This window comes from Anabrus simplex, chromosome 1 (assembly GCF_040414725.1).
Source record: "Anabrus simplex isolate iqAnaSimp1 chromosome 1, ASM4041472v1, whole genome shotgun sequence".
Lineage (NCBI taxonomy): Eukaryota > Metazoa > Arthropoda > Insecta > Orthoptera > Tettigoniidae > Anabrus > Anabrus simplex.
The window spans coordinates 539,977,399-539,997,160 of NC_090265.1; the positions used below are offsets into that span (position 1 = coordinate 539,977,399).

A 19,762-nucleotide genomic window follows, 5' to 3' on the forward strand; every position below is an offset into this window, starting at 1 on the left:
CCACAATACATAGGATTACTGCTGCGTACCGAGTATTTTTCTGTTTGCCTTACGATGCACTGACACAGATAAGTCTTATGGCGACGATGGGATAAGAAAGGGCTAGGAGTGTGAAGGAAGCGGCCTTGGCCTTAATTAAGGTTCAGCCCCAGCATTTTCTTGGCGTGAAAATGGGAAACCATGGAATACCATCTTCGGGGCTGCCAACAGTGGGGTTCGAATCCACTATCTCCTGGATGCAAGCCCACAGCTGTGCGCCCCTAACCATGCAGCCAACTCGTCCGGTCGTACCGAGTGTAACAGCCTGCCTGAATATTGGCGGGAAGTTGCTGGGGAGTGACATAACTTTCTTCCTTAGCATGCCATTCCTCTGGTTCATAAATTTTCTGATACTACTGGTACGTAACACACTGGTTCATCATAGCATGTGAGCTATTCGATCCCTACTCTGAGGTACTCATTGGAATGAGCAATGTGCATATTTAACGGAATAATGGCAGAGGACTGTTCACACGGCTGTCTGCGACCTGGTCATTCCAGCTCTGGAACTTTGAACTGTTAGATCGGCACCATAGTACTGTCGTAAGTTGCGATCTTCATTTCCGTGTTGACGTTTAACCAATAATGTAGAGTTTGAGGGATGTTCCACCATTCAACACATTGCACCAATTTATTAAATTATAAGAAGATCGGTTTCGACTCCTATGGAGTCATCATCAGTTCTTGGTGAAAATTAAATTAAGGGGAATCTGATAACAATCATCATAACGAATAATCCATGCACCTATAGGTGGTTGCATGGAAATACATCATTGAGTTGATAGATATTACCTTGAAATGCAACATACACTTGGCAAGGAGAACTTGGAGCTTAGAAAGTTCCCATTTCTGGCTCTAACAGTCTTGTGTTCATAGAACACAGAACAATGGTGTGGAAAACTTGGCTCTCTAAGAGCATTCTTGGATTTGACAGTCCTGTTTCTGTCTGAAAAAGATTGGATGAAATACGCACTATGAAGCAAAATATATAAAGACATAGATCTATTCTAAACTGTCGCGCGTTCATGTACACGGAACACTGGGAACACTTGTATTGTTTGATAACACACTCGTTCAAATGAAAACACTTATAACCATATGAAATATTGGCGTTACAAGAACGTTTATGGGTTTGACTGTCCTGCTTCCCTTGACTAAACTAGTGAAATAAATATACATTGAATGTTAAAGATAAACTACTTGGTATTTAAAGTTCTGGTTTTTGGTTTCAAAAATTGTCATGTGTTCGTGGAACACAGAATAGAACTGCTGGTCCTGCTTCTGTCTACTGGAAACTAATGCTTTAACGCAGTTGAAATTAATTGATTTGAAGTTTATACACCAATGTGAAACACTTGGCACTTTAATATTCTTCGTTCTGAGTAAAATATCGTTGTATATTTACACAACTTGGCATAGACTTGTCGAGCGGTCTTGTCACAATCAACGAGAATATGTGAACCTTTTTAAAAAATAAAAACAAAAAACAAAAACTTGTTGACTATTACAACCACACATCACATGAAACGTTTGGTGAACAGCTGAAGTTACACACTGGTCTGAGATGCTTAGTATTTAAGAGAGATCTTGGGTCTATATTAAAATTGTTACCGTGTGTTAGTGGAACATGGAACTTAATTGTCGGTCCTGAATCAAGATACTTGCTGGTTTTAGTTTACATGAGCTTGCAGTGTTTTACGATAGATGGAATGAACTTAGTAGAACTAACCTGGTTGAAGAGCTGGGGGAACATCCTTCAATATGGAATACTTGCTATTGTGGTTGTAACTGTCGTCGCTATTATTGTTGTAGTATGGTGATGGTATGGACTTGGCTTATGGAGACGTGCATTGAAGGTGTTCCGTATCCGCTCGTGCTGACCAGCCATGTGTGTGTGTGTGCGCATGCGCACGCAGTTAAACATAACAGACATTTGGCCATGGGTCTACACATGCACGAATCCAATCATAAATTCTCCGACATAGATAAAGACATGAAAATTATTGAAACCATGGAAAAGGGACCCCTACTCAATATCAAAGACATATTTGACATAGCATTAGACCAACAAGTTAATTTTAATCATAATCTGAACGAATCCACCGAAAAAACAAACATTCTTTACGAGGCCATTCACCTCCTCATCACAAAGACTTATGTAGACGGAATGGCTCAACAACAAAGGACTTCCCCCCAGTCCCCCTCTCTCACACATCCCTTCCACACCTCAACCAATCCAAAGCAAGCCACACCTTCCCCCCCCCCCCACTCCCAACCAACAATAGCACCACTCACTCACACACACACACACACACACAAAAGCACAGTTGAACAGATCGCAACCCACTCTTCAAACGGCTGGTCAGCACGAGCGGATACGGAACACCTTCAATGCTCGTCTCCATAAGCCAAGGCCATACCATCACCATACTACAACAATAATAGCGACAACAGTTACAACCACAATAGTAAGTATTCCATATTGAAGAATGTTCCCCCAGCTCTTCAACCAGGTTAGTTCTACTAATAAGTTCATTCCATCTATCGTAAAACACTGCAAGCTCATGTAAACTAATACCAGCAAGTATCCTTTGTCCTATCTTATCTCTTACACCATGTTAAATTATATACTTACTGTATTTTATTTTGTAATCAGATTGTGAATATAGCTGCCATTGTCATTTATTTGTATTGCACCAAGAAGAGCCTTGGCTCAGGTGCCTATATTGAAATGAAATAAATAAATAAAAAAAATAAAAAATCTTGATTCAGGACCGACAATTAAGTTCCATGTTCCACTAACACACGGTAACAATTTTAATATAGACCCAAGATCTCTCTTAAATACTAAGCATCTCAGACCAGTGTGTAACTTCAGCTGTTCACCAAACGTTTCATGTGATGTGTGGTTGTAATAGTCAACAAGTCCTTTTTTTTTTTTTTTTTTTTTTTTTTTTTTTTTAAGGTTCACATATTCTCGTTGATTGTGACAAGACCACTCGACAAGTCAATGCCAAGTTGTGTAAATATACAACGATATTTTACTCAGATCGAAGAATATTAAAGTGCCAAGTGTTTCACATTGGTGTATAAACTTTCAATCAATTAATTTCAACTGCGTTTAAAGCATTAGTTTCCAGTAGACAGAAACAGGACCAGCAATTCTATTCTGTGTTCCACGAACACATGACAATTTTTGAAACCAAAAACCAGAACTTTAAATACCAAGTAGTTTATCTTTAACATTCAATGTATATTTATTTCACTAGTTTAGTCAGGGGAAGCAGGACAGTCAAACCCATAAACGTTCTTGTAACGCCAATATTTCATATGGTTGTTAGTGTTTTCATTTGAACGAGTGTGTTATCAAACAATACAAGTGTTCCCAGTGTTCCGTGTACATGAACGCGCGACAGTTTAGAATAGATCTATGTCTTTATACATTTTGCTTCATAGTGTGTATTTCATCCAATCTTTTTCAGACAGAAACAGGACTGTCAAATCCAAGAATGCTCTTAGAGAGCCAAGTTTTCCACACCATTGTTCCGTGTTCTATGAACACAAGACTGTTAGAGCCAGAAATGGGAACTTTCTAAGCTCCAAGTTCTCCTTGCCAAGTGTATGTTGCATTTCAAGGTAATATCTATCAACTCAATGATGTATTTCCATGCAACCACCTATAGGTGCATGGATTTTTCGTTATGATGATTGTTATCAGATTCCCCTTAATTTAATTTTCACCAAGAACTGATGATGACTCCATGGGAGTCGAAACCGATCTTCTTATAATTTAATAAATTGTTGCAATGTGTTGAATGGTGAAACATTCCTCAAACTCTACATTACCATAGTACTGTTCGTTGAAAGTGAGAAAATGTGTGGTTTTTCATATGATAGAGTATTTTATATGATAGATAACTTTCTTCGTTAGCATGCCATTCCTCTGGTTCATAAATTTTCTGATACTTCTGGTATGTAACACACTGGTTCATCATAGCTACTTTCCTACTGCCTTTTTTGTAATGACCTATGTTGACTTCAGTAAAGAAAACCACAAGGCCAGTCTTTCTGAGAATCCTGTAGCGAAGCACGGGTACATCAGCTAGTTTATATAGATAGATAGTCCAGGGCTAACTCTGGTCTCTCAATAACTCCCTTTCTCAAGTTTATCTTCTCCATGGAATCATCATGGAAACTGCTTACAAGAGCAACATCATGTTTATCTTTCCACTTCATGATCATGTGTTTCTTTTGATAGCCTGAAACTCTTTCGCCCTTCTGTAATTTTGCCTTCACAAAGTCTGGAAACTCCCTTTTGTTAGTCCTCATGGTCCCTACAACATCAGTTCTCCTTTCACAAAACTTATTTACCAATGTTGGGCTAGTATGCCAGTTACCAAGGTACAAACAATATCCCTTGTCTAGTAACTCATCACTGAGTTCAAGAAATATTCTTGCAGTAGTACTCTCCCGGGGATGGTTCTGACCATATACAGTGTCCTTACCAGTATACAGCCAAAACTGGTTTGGACGTTTTTGTGGGGACTGAAAAAAAAAAAGAACGCCATAAAGAGGGAATGTGTTTAAAAAAAAAAGCAAAAACAATTTTGCTGTTAAATTTAAGATTTGGTTTGAACGAAAAGTAATTATGATAAAAAAACAAGTGTTTACAATTATAATTAATGAAATAAATAAATAAATAATACATTTTAAGAACACCAACATAGTAAAACTTCAAGGAAAAACGTCCTTAGAAACGCGAACTATACACGTTGCTTACAATTATGTTTTAAAGTTGTCACTGGAAAGTCCAACATATGGGCGCACACATTTCATGTGTGGTTTAGCATCTACTTTCTCAATAAACTTTAATTTTTCAGCATCTGTAAACTGTCTAGCTTTCTTCTTCTTCTCCATAACTTAATGTCCTGCAAACCACTATGCGTAAGTACAAAAGGCCTAATAAATTTATGTATGTTGTTACACAATTCATTTATGAATGTAAAAGTAAATACCAACATGTCAGCATATTTCTGCTTTCTTATAGGTACACACTATCAGTTTCTGTACTGATACCAATATAAATGATCCGTTATTGGACATTATAAATTTTCCAGCTAACTCATTCCTGGTTGCCAGTGTTTCACCCCCGTGTGCTAGATTGGGCTCATTAGTTGGTACCTAGCACACCTACCAAGACGCTGGCTAGGGCCACTGCATAGGCTACTTGGAACCACCGGCAGTGCCAATGCACTATGAGAGACTTTGTCTCATTACCAAAAATTGATGCCTGCTTGGCTATCGGATCAGATTCCCTATGGGAATCAACATCTATATCATTCTGTACTGATGTCGCGAGCACGGTCGATCCGTTGTGTATGATGACATGCATAAAAACTAATGTCCAATAACAAGTAACTGTGGAAGACTAGCTTGGGACTGACGCACCCTGCAGCTGTAGGCTGACATGCAGTCGCACTCCGCGGCCGTGAAATTAAGTTCTCTACCAAATCTTCACCCAGGGCAGTTATCGCTGGACTGTTGTGCACACAACGTGGCTAGGAACAATTTAAATTGCTTGTGGTGGTAGTTACGAATGTACTAAAGAGTGACATAAATGTGCTATCCAGGTTTCTTTAGCATGTATTTAATAGGACACGTCCTGGGACTTCGGAATAATGACGTAATAACCAGGGAAACGCGCTAGAGAGGGATGACTTAACCAGTTTCGACTGTACACAGTTAATTTCCAAACATATCCAGAACTACATTCACACAGTTTGTAGAGTTTCATGCCAAGTCTGCTGCATTTTGAGGGTATGAACTGTACCCAGCTTAGTCGTCCTCTCTAGAGGAGAAGGAATTCATCAACACAAACATTTTGTTCAGGAGTATAGATGGAAGAAAATTTGGTTAGGAGATGGTCGAGGATTGGCTGTATTTTGTTCAGTTTCCTATTGTGGATCCGAGGTTCAAACTTGGAATTATCTGCAGAGTGAAGGAATTTCAAACGCAGGTGGAATTTTTTTTTTTTTTCATGCTTAATTTTGGAGAAATAGGAAGTTGCTATATTTTCACATTTTGTGAAGTAGAGATCGTTTTTTTGGTTTGTGAACAATACCCTGTAGAAGGAGAAGTCCAAGGAGAGTTTTCATTTCAGCAACTTTGTGCCTGTCCAGCTTCTCGCTCGGGATCGTCGTTTTGGGTTAAGATTAGTAGTTAAAAATTGGCTAGCATACAAGTTAGTCTGTTTGGCTAACAACTGGAATATATCATCACCTACGAACGCGCTGAAATTTTCTGCGACCCTGTATATGTCTCTAAGTCTATATTTATCATATTTACCCTTGTAAAATCAAACCTTGGTCTTGGGGCACCATTCGCAACTAACTGAGCCGGCTGAGTTACATTCTGAACGTCATCCGCGTCACTTGGTTCGTCTGGAACCATTTCACTTTCGTTTCTGGATCACTTTCACTGTCCTCTTCTTCATTATGTATCCACTCATCATCATCATCATCATCTGATAAAGAGGATGCCTCATCATCACTCTCCACTTCTAAAACTGTCAAAATACCCATACAATCAAGCTGATCTACTTTATGTTTAGAAGTCATGGTTTGCAACATAAACAGCTGTGCGAGAGCTTCGTGCAAGGCGCCAAAACATTTTTTTTTTTTTGCTATTTGCTTTACTTCGCACCGACACAGATATGTCTTATAGCGATGATGGGATAGAAAAGGCCTAGGAATTGGAAGGAAACGGCCGTGGCCTTAATTAAGGTACAGCACCGGCATTTGCCTGGTGTGAAAATGAGAAACCACGGAAGACCATCTTCAGGGCTGCCGACAGTGGGACTCGAACCCTCTATCTCCCGATTACTGGATACTGGCCGCACTTACGCGACTGCAGCTATCGAGCTCGGTCAAATACATTTTAGGAGGACAAATTAACATAAGGACACTTCCTCTAAAGCATTGATACTTTGTCATTCCTCCTCTGCGAACCATGTGACCTTGCCGCGGTGGGGAGGCTTGCATGTCCCAATGATGCAGATAGCCGAGCCGCAGGTGCAACCATATCGGATGGGTATCTGTTGAGAGACCAGACTAACGAATGGTTCATCAAAAGGGGGGTAGCAGCCTTTCGGTAGTTGCAAGGGCGGCAGTCTAGATGATTGACTGATACGGCCTTGTAATAATACTCAGCATGGCTTAGCTGTGTGGATACTGCTACACGGCTGAAAGCAACGGGAAACTACAGCCGTAACTACCTCCCGAGGACATGCAGCTCTCTCTGTATGAATGATGTACTGATGATGGCTTCCTCCCGGGTAAAATATTCCGGAGGTAAACTAATCCCCCATTCGGATCTCCAGGTGGGGACTACATGAGAGGGGGCGATCATCAGGAAGATGGATACTGACATTCTGCGAGTCGGAGCGTGGAATGTTAGAAGTGTGAATCGTTGTGGTAGGCTAGAGAATCTGAAAAGGGAGATGGGTAGGCTAAAGTTAGATGTAGTTGGTATAAGTGAAGTACGTTGGTAGGAAGAACAAGATTTTTGGTCAGGCGACTACCGAATTATCAACACAAAATCAAACAGGGGAAATGCAGGAGTTGATTTCATAATGAATAAGAAAATAGGGCAGCGGGTAAGCTACGACAACCAGCATAGTGAAGGAATTATTGTCGTCAAGATGGACACCAAACCAATGCCCACCACAATAGTGCAGGTCTATATTGCCTACTAGTTCAGTGGATGATGAAGAAATCGAAAGAATATATGAGGAGATAGAAGATTTAATACAATATGTAAAAGGTGACGAGAATCTAATTGTGATGGGAGACTGGAATGCAGTGGTAGGCCAAGGAAGAGAAGGTAATACAGTAGGAGAATTTGGATTGGGACAAAGGAACGAAAGAGGAAGTCGGCTGGTTGAATTCTGCACTGATCATAATTTAGTCCTTGTCAATACTTGGTTCAAACACCACAAACGACGGCTGTATACATGGACGAGACCTGGAGAAACTGGAAGGTATCAAATAGATTTCATTATGATTAGGCAGAGATTCAGGAACCAAATGTTGGATTGCAAAACTTTCCCAGGAGCAGATGTGGACTCTGACCACAACTTGTTGGTCATGAAATGCCATCTGAAGTTCAAGAAATTGAAGAAAGGAAGGAATGCAAAAAGATGGGATCTAGACAAGTTGAAAGAAAAGAGTGTGAGGGATTGTTTCAAGGAACATGTTGCACAAGGACTAAATGAAAAGGCTGAAGGAAACACTATAGAGGAAGAGTGGAGATTAATGAAAAATGAAGTCAGTAGGGCTGCTGAAGAAATATTGGGAAGGAAGAAAAGATCAACTAAGAATCAGTGGATAACTCAGGAGATACTAGACCTGATTGATGAACGACGAAAATACAGAATGCTAGAAATGAAGAAGTCAGAAAAGAATACAGGCGATTAATGAATCAAGTGGATAGAAAGTGCAAGGTAACTAAGAAAGAATGGCTGAAGGAGAAGTGCAAGGATGTCGAAGGCTGTATGGTCCTGGGAAAGGTAGATGCTGCATACAGAAAAATCAAGGAAACCTTTGGAGAAAGGAAATCTAGGTGTATGAATATTAAGAGCTCAGATGGAAAGCCACTTCTAGGGAAAGAAGACAAAGCAGAAAGATGGCAGGAGCATATCCAACAGTTGTATCAAGGTAAAGAAGTAGATAATTTGGTTCTAGAACTTGAAGAGGCTGTTGACGCTGATGAAATGGGAGACCCAATTTTGAGGTCAGAGTTTGACAGAGCTGTGAGTGACCTAAATAGGAAGAAGGCACCTGGAATTGATGACATTCCCTCTGAATTACTGACTGCCTTAGGAGAAACCAGCATGGCAAGGTTATTTCATTTAGTGTGCAAGATGTATCCGATTTTCGGCACAATGTTGTTATACCTATTCCCAAGAAAGCCGGTGCTGACATGTGTGAAAACTACCGCACCATTAGTTTAGTATCTCGTGCCTGCAAAATTTTAACAAGTATTATTTACAGAAGAATGGAAAAACAAGTTGAAGCTGAGTTGGGAGAAGATCAATTTGGTTTCAGAAGAAAATTAGGAACACGTGAAGCAATCCTGACTTTACGTCTGAACTTAGAGGATCGAATCAAGAAGGACAAGCCCACGTACATGGCATTTGTAGATCTAGAAAAGACATTCGATAATGTTGATTGGACCAAGCTATTTATGATTCTGAAGATGATAGGGATCAGATACCGAGAATGAAGAATTATGTACAATCTGTATAAAAATCAGTCTGCAGTGATAAGAATCGAGGGCTTTGAAAAAGAAGCAGCAATCCAGAAAGGGATGAGGCAAGGCTGCAGTTTGTCCCCTCTCCTTTTCAATGTATACATAGAACAGGCAGTAAAGGAAATCAAAGAGGAATTTGGAAAGGAAATCACAATCCAAGGAGAGGAAATCAAAACCTTGAGATTTGCCGATGATATTGTTATTTTATCTGAGACTGCAGAAGATCTCGAGAATTTGCTGAATGGTATGGATGAAGTCTTGGGTAAGGGGTACATGATGAAAATAAGTAAGTCCAAAACAAAAGTAATGGAGTGCAGTCGAACGAAGGCAGGTGATGCAGGAAATATTAAATTAGGAAGTGAAGTCTTAAAGGAAGTAGATGAATATTGTTACTTGGGTAGTAAAATAACTAACGATGGCAGAAGTAAGGAGGACATAAAATGCAGACTAGCACGAGCGAGGAAGAGCTTTCTTAAGAAAAGAAATTTGCTCATTTCAAACATTGATATCGGAATTAGAAAGATGTTTTTGAAGACTTTCGTGTGGAGCGTGGCATTGTATGGAAGTGAAACATGGACGATAACTAGCTCAGGTAGAAAGAGAATAGAAGCTTTTGAAATGTGGTGTTACAGAAGAATGCTGAAGGTGAGATGGATAGATCGAATCACGAATGAAGAGATACTGAATCGAATTGGTGAGAGGAGATTGATTTGGCTAAATTTGACAAGAAGAAGAGATAGAATGATAGGACACATCTTAAGGCACCCAGGACTTGTTCAGTTTGTTTTTGAAGGAAGTGTAGGTGGTAAGAACGGTAGGGGTAGACCAAGGTATGAATATGACAAGCAGATTAGAGCGGATGTAGGTTGCAATAGTCATGTAGAAATGAAAAGGTTAGCACAGGATAGGGTGGCATGGAGAACTGCATCTAACCAGTCTATGGACTGATGACTCAAACACAGCACACTTTGTCATTATATGAATTTTTCATCGAAACAGTGTTTTGTGGCTGAAGATGTAAGTAATATACGAAACATTACCACTTTTAACCAGTAAGTTGCCTTAAGCAATTTAGTGTATCGACAAGGTGGAAAAAAAAAATACTTAGTTGTGAATCTGTTTAAGTGCGATACGGGCCATGAAGCTGATTTTATGTAAAATAATACCTATCTGTTGGTGCGACGTAAGGCAAATAGAAAAAAAATTACATTAAGTATTCTTCCTAATCCCTTATCGATGGCCTAGAATGAATACCTCGTATCTCAAAAAGTTCTTCCTATCGAATATTTCCCTTAAGACTGGTCACGCCTCCCAGCCACATTTGGATATGCATTGCATCAGAACAATGTTCGTTGGGTTTATTTTTCTATGCAGTTGAGTAAAGGAAAATAAACCTTATGAAAATTATACTCTAGGAGTTAGTAAATATGTCACGCAGACATACTTTCCTATAGCACGGTACAGTAAGGTTCATTTTCCTTCACACGTCAGCATAGGAATAAAGAACACAACGAACATTGTTCTGATGGACTGCATATTCATGTGTGGCTTGGAGGCGTAACCAGTCTTGAGGGAAATATTGGATATGAAGAACTTTGTGAGATACGAGGTTTTCATTCTAGGCCATCGTTATACTGTTTTCCTATCCTTTATTTGTAATCGTCTAACTATATTATTTGTGTATATTATCCTTTGTCCTTGTGGCAACCTGATAATTTTTAGGAAGCTAATAAAATAAAATACTGATATGAATTTATTTAAAATTGAATGTTTTTTCTTTCAGATTTAATAGTTCAGAAGTCAAACGTAATATGTATTTTTGATATTCAAAACCATCTTTTTATTTTTCAAAACATATTTTCAAATTCTGTATTTTTTCTGTGTTACAATAATACATCCAAGGTAGATTTATTTTTGAAAAGCCCATAATTTCATGTACTATTGAAATGTTTTCATTTTAGTATGTATAAAAAAAATTTAGATGTTGATTTTTTTATATTTGATTACAAAACTCTCAAAAATTAGTCTGAGCTTCTTCGAGCCCTATAGATAAGGCAAGAGTAATACATATTTTACAAATAAATTTTAAAACATAATATTTAGAAAATTGGAAAAGGTGCAGAACTAGACGTAATATTTTGATATTTCAGGTCATGTGTAGAAAGATGGAAAGGAAGACAGAATGAACACAATGACTGTATGTCAGTTAAAGGCAGGAAAAGGAAAGTGATGAAGATGTGAAGTGGTAAATCGCTTTGAACACAAGGGAGAAATGAATTTCTATGGGTTAATATGAGTAATGAAAAGGAACAAACATGTAATAAATCAAGTTGTATTTAGAAAGAAGCATGAAAATGCACATAATAGGATAAACACAACAGGTCAGTGTGGGAAGAGGGAACAAGAGGAGGAGATAAGGACAAACATGAAAGCAGGAGGACAAGGTCGTTCTCCTCATTTTGATTTTTCATGTTTCTTTTTACACATATAAGTAGTTTGTTTCTGTCCATTACTCACATTTTAATATGCCGCTGTATTCCTTAAATTCAAGTAAACATTATATTAATGGATTTAGTTGCTGAAAAGTGCCCTGAAAAAATAGTTGAAATGCAACATGTCTTTTAACTGTTTTCACAGAACCTGATTTTCTTTGTTTGTAGATATACTGTATTTATTAGCATAATAGATGCTCTGTTTTCCAGTTTTTATAACAAAAATCTAGGGTACATCTTTTATGCAAGGAAAAGTTAGTTAAGGGCACAATGTGTCTGTGATGACCACAGTAAAGTAGTTTGGACAGAAATAATTATTCCAGATGAACAAAAATTATCATGTGCAATAAATGAACATTGTAGCTTGTTATTAGCTAATTAGCTACTGGTTACACTTCATGGTTAATTTTTTATGACAGTTTATTTGTTGGTATGATTTTTAACGCCTCAAATTCATTCCAAGTTGTTGGAAAGGTAAACTCGGAAACTACTCATGTGACATGAATGATATTTTTACAGCTACTACTCACAGTATATACGTACAAAGTAGACTACAATCATGATATTTAGTAAAGTAATCTTTTGTAGGAAAATTTCTAATATTGCCATTCAAATTTTCTCAAATTTTGTTGAATATTTTATGGCCTATTTTTCATAAATAAAGAGCTATATTCATGATTGTACTTCACAATTAAGACAATTTTACACTAAAACAGTGTGCCAAATTACATCGGTCTATCCAAATTATGATGACAAGGATAGTGATTTTCCACTACTTTACGGTGGTCTTCACAGACATGTGCCCAGAAAATAGTTTTAACTTAATTTTTCACAGAACCCAATTTCCTCTGTTGGTAGATATACTGTATTTATTAGTGTAACAGATGCTTTATTTTCCAGTTTTTATAATAAAAATCTAGGGTACGTCATTTATGCAAGGAAAAGTTAGTTAAAACATGCACCATCTCAAATGTGAAATAATTGATTGTATGAAGAGTGATGTAGAAAACCAGTAGCAACTACCAATGATGTATTGATAGTCTCGCTACAAAAACGAGCATACGATTGATAACTAGCATCAGCTGTTAAACTTGTGTAGCAAAACACAGATGACATACAGCGTACCATAACTTAAAAATGGAAATGTTGTATAGCAGTAGTTATTGGTAAAACAAAACATTTACTAACATTATATTGCTACTATTATGTAACTCTTGCTGTGTTACTTGAATATTTCATCTTATTTCTATCCATTGCAAAAACACTGTTCATCAACACAACTGCCTACTGCAGGCTTTACAAGAATAGCCTACTGCATTATTAGCAGTTTTTGTGTGTGTGTGTGTGTGTGTGTGTGTGTGTGTTTTTTTAAAAGAACCAGTTCCAATTGGAGTCTTTCTCTCACATTGTTATTTAAAAACTTGGATATGAACAAGACTACTCCATCCTTCATTTCTCATCATTGCCTATAAATACCACACACACACATTTTTTTTTTAAAATACACATTCTATAGAAATAATTGCTATCCTTTGCTGAAAGTGTGATCAGCAAAACTGGGTATGCAGTTGTTAATCTTCTTTTCTTGAATCCCACCTTTGGCAGCTCTAAATATGGATTTCAGTGGTTAGCCAATTTTACACCCTGCTAATGCTAGGGCTATGTCTTAATTAAGGCCTCGGCCATTACTGTCCAGTCTTAACCCTTTCCATCCTTCCAATGCCAAAAACCTTCAATGTGTCAGTGTGGTGTTAAACCACTAGTAAAAAAAAAAGTATTACTAAGACTTTTTTGTTGAAAATGAAATGCATCCATTAAACGGAAATTTTTTCTCTAAAATTTAAGAGGGTGCATCCACTATGCAGTGGTGTCCATTACATGAATAAATACAGTAAATTTACCTTATGCAATGGCTAGAAAACTGTACTTAATAGGCCCCATTCCTAAATTTAACTTTAACCTGCTTTGCTTACTTGCTTACAGTCAGTACATCTCTGTGAAATCTGTCTGATGTTACAGGTAATGATATCTTCTGCACCATGATGCAAGCATAATGAGGAAGAAGAAATTCACTATTGTGATGGAGATCAGGAGATAACTACATGGTTTTGTTGTTCTGCCAATGGATCTTTGAATATAGGTGTGTCTTGTGAAGACAAAAAAACAAAACATGGAATCTGAACTACCTGAAGGGAATGGTTCTGAAGTTTCTAAGAATCAAAATTCAACCCTTAACGAGCAAATTTTGTCTTCAGAAGAAGTTGGTGAAAGTGACTGTTGTATAGGTTCTCCTCCATCTGTGGAAGATATTCAGAGTGATTCAAATTCTGATGGCATTGTAATAAATGAAACTGATTCTACTGATGAACTAGTTGATCTTGATGGTGATCTTGTCGTCCTTGATGATGAGTTGGATCCACCTGTGCCTATAATTGTTGAAGATAACCCAGCGGATAGAAAAGCTTTGAAATCATGCCTGAGATCAAAAAGTAATGCTTCTAGGGAAAATTCTGAGAGTGAAAATGGTGAAAATTTGAATAGTTCATTTCCTAGGTGTGAGGGATATGATCAAGATTGTCACACTACTGGATATGATGACTCTAAAATAGAGCCTAGAACAAAAAACGATAAAAGAGTCAGATTTTATTTGTATAAAAGGAAAGCCAAACCTACTCGAATCGAAAATCCTGGTAGAACTGTTTGTCTCACTAGGCGTAAGTTGATACCTCCTCTTAATCCCACACCCCCAGGAAATGGAGGTGTTGCTCTGGAGAGAACGGTCCTTGACGTATCTACAGCTAACTCTGTAGAACAAAACACTAATTTCTTGAAAGTTGGGTATAGGAGAAAACATGATACATGCGTTACACAGCCAGATATAGACATGCCCTGCAATTCATTATCTTGTAATCAGTTTGAAAAGACTGTTGATGAGAAGTTGGAAGCATCAGAAGTTAATGTTGAGAAAGATAAACCAAACTCAAAAGTTCGTTCTAAAGGGTTATTGACACAAAGAATTAAAGACAACAAGAATTTGGATCTTAAAGAGTTAGTTTTAAGTAATTCATCGGATACATTGAATAAGACTGAGAAAAATGAGTCAACTATTATGGAAAAAGTGCATATAGTGAATACATCAACACATCATAGTCCTGTTTCATCGACCACCAAAAAAGAAGTTGAAGTACGGAAGAATGGTAAGAAAGATAAACATAATCATGTTGTCAACAGGCCAAGACAGAATGTTATTCTCCGGAAGTCTCTGTTGACTAATGCATGTGCAAATATTTCTACTTCATGTATACCAATTCCTAGTGATAAACAAGGTCTTCCAGACAAAGACGTTGTTAAAACAAGTGTAAGTTCCATGAACAGAAATGATCATATAGAGACAGTTAGTTCAAAGGAATCTATGAATACCCTATCAAGGCAGAATGATCCTGAAATTGGTGGTCAGGATTCTGATATTGGAATGACAGTGCTCTTACAAGGGAAACAGAAACAAGCTGGGGTGCTAAATTTGCAGAAAGAGACTGTGATGGAATCAAATACTTTGGAATCAGTTAAGGTGGATGCTGTTTCTAATATGGGTACTTCACAGTTCATTGAGATTTCTAGAGATAGCATGGATTCAAATGCTGGCAACTTACAAACCTGTTCAGAAAATCTGGGATTAAAATCAACCCCTAAATTCCCTGCATCACCAGAAGGAAAGCAAGCTACTTGTAAGAGTGATGGTAAGAACGTGGAGGATAACAAAAGTGATCAAGGAGGACTTGCATTTCTTAAAGATGTAAAATCTTTGCAGACATCTACAAACTTGGGTTTGTTTAGCATGAATAGTTCAGCTATTATAAATAATGATGATACTATTTATGAAGATTTTGGATCTTTGGCCCAGAAATTAAAGAGGTGCAGAAAATCATCTGTTCCAGTAAAGTTAGTCAAAGGAACTCCCAAGGCAGTGAATTCCAAGGATGTTGAAGATGTTCCTTTCTCTTCACCTGTAACTGATAGAAGTTCAGTTAAATCAATACAGAATGCTGAGTTATATGGATCTGGTTCTGAAGGAATTTCACAGTCTCCAGTTTCAGCACCACTGGTGAAGAAACCAAAGTCAAAGAGAGAACGAAAGAACTGCAAAAATAACACTAGTAAGCAAACTGAATCTGATAAAATTCCTCTTATTACTACAGCTGTCTGTAGGGAACAGAAAACTGAAACAAGGACTTCTACATCTTCCAACATTGTACAGAAGTCTAGTCAACATGATTCAAGCAACTGTAATTCTGATTCCAGATTGAAAGAGGAGGGGTTAACTACAAGAACTACATCTTTTTCTGAGGAACAGATTGTGAAGAGTCCCTTGTCAAGGGTTAAACATTCCATCACCAATTTAAGTGAAATAAGTAAAGATATTCCAAAAGCTGTAACGTCAATAGATGGAAGAAGTATATGCCTCACTTTAGAAAAATCTAGTCAAAAGATGATTGAATATTTGGACCTGGCTGGAGCTGAAAGGAAAAAGAAAGAAAGGCTTGTTGCTCTTACTCAAGAAGTAGTTGAGAGCTTTGCAGAGAACAGTTGTTTAAAGAAGGTTCTAAATATACCCATGAAAGGTGTAATGAACATCTCAGATAAGAAAAAAGGAACGGAACATGGCACAATAGAACAATCTGTTCCCGCAGTGAATTCAAAAGGTTTATCAGAATCAAAAGATAAAAGTGGAACTTTACTTGAACCCAGTCCAACTGAATCTGTAGGAGAGAAGATTGCTAAACTATCTTTAAGCACAAAGGTGAGTGATGGTATAGGCAGTAGTGCAGCTATTACTACAGAAGTTTCACATTCACTTGTACATAACGGTACAGGAGGAATAAAAAGAAAGAAGACTGCCCCCTTCAGAAAATCACGAGTAAATAAAAAGATGAAGACGAATTCTCCTGGTGAACAAAAAGTGAAAGATGATGGTTGTCCAAAACTGTTGGCAAGGACAGTACATTCTTCTTGTTTTTCTAAAATTAGTAGTAGTAGTATGCCTACCAAATTAAGATCTGAGGGCATAAAAAAGAAGAAGCAGTCTGTAAGGACACCAGTGTATCTTGATTCTGTCCACTCTTTAATAACTCCTACTTTAAGGTTATATCCACCAGAATCTCTTAATGGATCAGTTGTTAGTGACTTAGAATCTTCCCATTCTGGAGTAAATGCAACAACTTTAAAGACATTCGAAACAGGATCTCGAATACCACAATCTAAGTTTAAGAACCTGTCGCCTAACACAGTAAGGAGAAGGAAGTTGAAAAGACTACCGTTTGTACCTTCTTCAATTCTTTCAAAAACAAAATTGTATGGTAATAAATCGAAAAAAATTTCAGATACGGAACTTCTTCAAAGGTATTCTATAAAGAACTGTCATGTTAAGTTAGACAAATTAACATCAGAAGATATTAAGAGGCATTCGTGTTTTGCATTCAAAGGTTATACCAAACTGTCCCCAAGAACTACACTCAAGAGAAGCCCTTATATACCATCTAGGAAGAAAACTTCTGTTATACCAGAAAACATACCAAAACTTCAGAAAGTGATGGAAGATGTAATTACCAGCGATGATGAAAGTTGGATAGGTTGGAATTCATTGATAACAGACTTAGGCCAGGGTTTACAATTAGTTAGCATAATGGAAGGCTCAGAAATTACTCACACACTGGTTTCTTCTGAGGTTCCTGACTTTTCAACTTTGAAATTTTGTGATAAGTCTACTGATACATCAGACTTAGGTCAGCTGTGAACATTTGTAATCTCCTGTTCTTTAGTGAATGGAAAAGTGAAGATTGAGGCGTGACATCCTCTTCTAATGCTTTCACGATATGCTATTTAATAAGATTTTTTTACAGTCTGCTAACAACCATAGTCATTCCATTGTCATTACAAATGCACTTCAATACGGAACAAAAATGAAATTTATAGCTTGTAATTGTCATTATGTCATAAGAAATGTTGAAAAATCTTGTTATTATTTCTAAAGTATGACTGCAGCCTTTTCATTTTGGGTTGGACGTGGCCGATTGCAATGAAACTGGATAGGATGAACAATTAAGACATCATAAACTTAATGGTAATAGTCATTCTGCCATATATTAGTGTTTACATAGTTTAAAAAATGGGTTTTTTCTGTGGTTTTAAGTGGAATATGATGTATCAAAGGAATAAATTGCAGTGAAACTTGGTAGGATGAACATCACTGCATGCCTGCCATTGTGACATAGGCTGTCCACAACGAAAATGAGTGATTCTGAACACGAATCCAGCAGTTCTGTTGTTTGTGCTAATAAAATATTATATTAATGGCACACGTTAATGTTACATGTAATAAATATCATTTTTGGTCCGTATTGATGATATTTGATTGAAATAATAACAGTAAGTTATTTATTAGACCACCTAATCAATACAAAGTCTAGTCTTGAATGATTTACATAAATTTGTTAATTAATAGTGGTACATGTTTCGCCTTCCCTGAAGGCATCAACAGCCATAGTCTTAACCTTAAATTAAAAATAAGCATCTAAATAACATGTAATAAAGAAATGAATTTTAAAATCTTGAGATTTGAAGTAAAATAACATTAAAAATAACAATGATGGTTTAAAAAATACAATGTGATGAGATACAATAGTGGAAGTATTAACAAAATTAACATTAGAAGGCTGCTAAAATAAGTGCATTGGATAAAACAACAGATTGTTATACAACAAGTAGTAAGATTGCATAAAAATAAAGTTGATATTCTGGCGGTTATAATTAGACGATAAAGAAGAGAGAATAAAACTCAAAGGTTGGTCGAGAGATCCGAAGTTAATCATAATCTTGGGATCTCTCGACCATTCAGGGAAGGCGAAACATGTACCACTATTAATTAATAAATTTATGTGAATCATCCAAAACTAGACTTTGTATTGATTAGGTGGTCTAATAAATAACTTACTCTTATTATTTCAACATGTTCATGTACCAATGATCAAGATCTCATACCACATAATATTGCAGTTTCCATTATAAATGATACAGGAGTATTAACACACGAGAGGTCGCGCAAAGGCAAATTGCTCACGCTTCATATTTTAATGAGCTGCTATTTTCCTTTGGCGGTGAATGCTCTGATAAAAATATTAATATGTACCCTGTGTAACTGCCTTTCGACTAGTACTAACATAATTACCCAGTAACAATATTTTCTCAATGTAAAAAAATTAATGAACTTTGTCGCAAAATCTGGTAAAGTTACAAGAGTTTTTAAAGAGCCCGAGAGGTCGCACATGAGCAAATTGCCGCAACGTTTCCATTTATACATTTTAATGAATTATTTGGTCACAATTCAAGATAAAACTACAGCACCATACTTTACTGAAAGCTACCATAAACCTCATGAACTTTACTTAAGAAACTTTCTTGGAAATGCAGTCATGTAAGAATGCACTATGTGAGGGGTCGCATGAAGGCAATATAATACCAATATAATGGTCCGTTATTGGACATTATAAATTTTCCAGCTAACTCATTCTTGGTTGCCTGCGTTTCGCCCTCGTGTGCTAAGTTAGGCTCGTCAGTTGGGACTTAGCACACCACCCAAGACGCAAGGCTAGTGCATACCATGGAGGCCACTGCATAGGCTACTTGAAGCCATCAGCAGTGCCAATGCACAATGAGAGCTATGTCTCATTTTCAAAAATTGATGCCTGCCTGGCCATCAAATGATGTAGATGTTGATTCCCATAGGGAACCTAAAATATTTGTCCCGAATGAATAAATTTATAATACCAATATAATAGTCCGTTATTGGACATTATAAATTTTCCAGCTAACTCATTCTTGGTATTATAAATTTACTCATTCGGGACAAATATTTTAGGTTCCCTATG

At 37.2% G+C, this 19,762-nt stretch overlaps 1 protein-coding gene across 2 annotated transcripts in view; it reads left to right on the plus strand.

Moving 5' to 3' along the window:
• LOC136857105 (serine-rich adhesin for platelets) overlaps window positions 1-19,463 on the plus strand; it is a 59,240-nt gene extending 39,777 nt beyond the window's left edge. For both annotated transcript variants that reach the window (XM_067135504.2, XM_067135503.2), the window contains exon 2: window positions 13,860-19,463. In XM_067135504.2, coding sequence (XP_066991605.2) covers window positions 14,011-17,631 — 3,621 coding nt within the window. In that variant the 5' untranslated portion in view covers window positions 13,860-14,010 and the 3' untranslated portion in view covers window positions 17,632-19,463. The remainder of the gene's footprint in view (window positions 1-13,859) is intronic.
• Window positions 19,464-19,762: the final 299 nt, after the last annotated feature.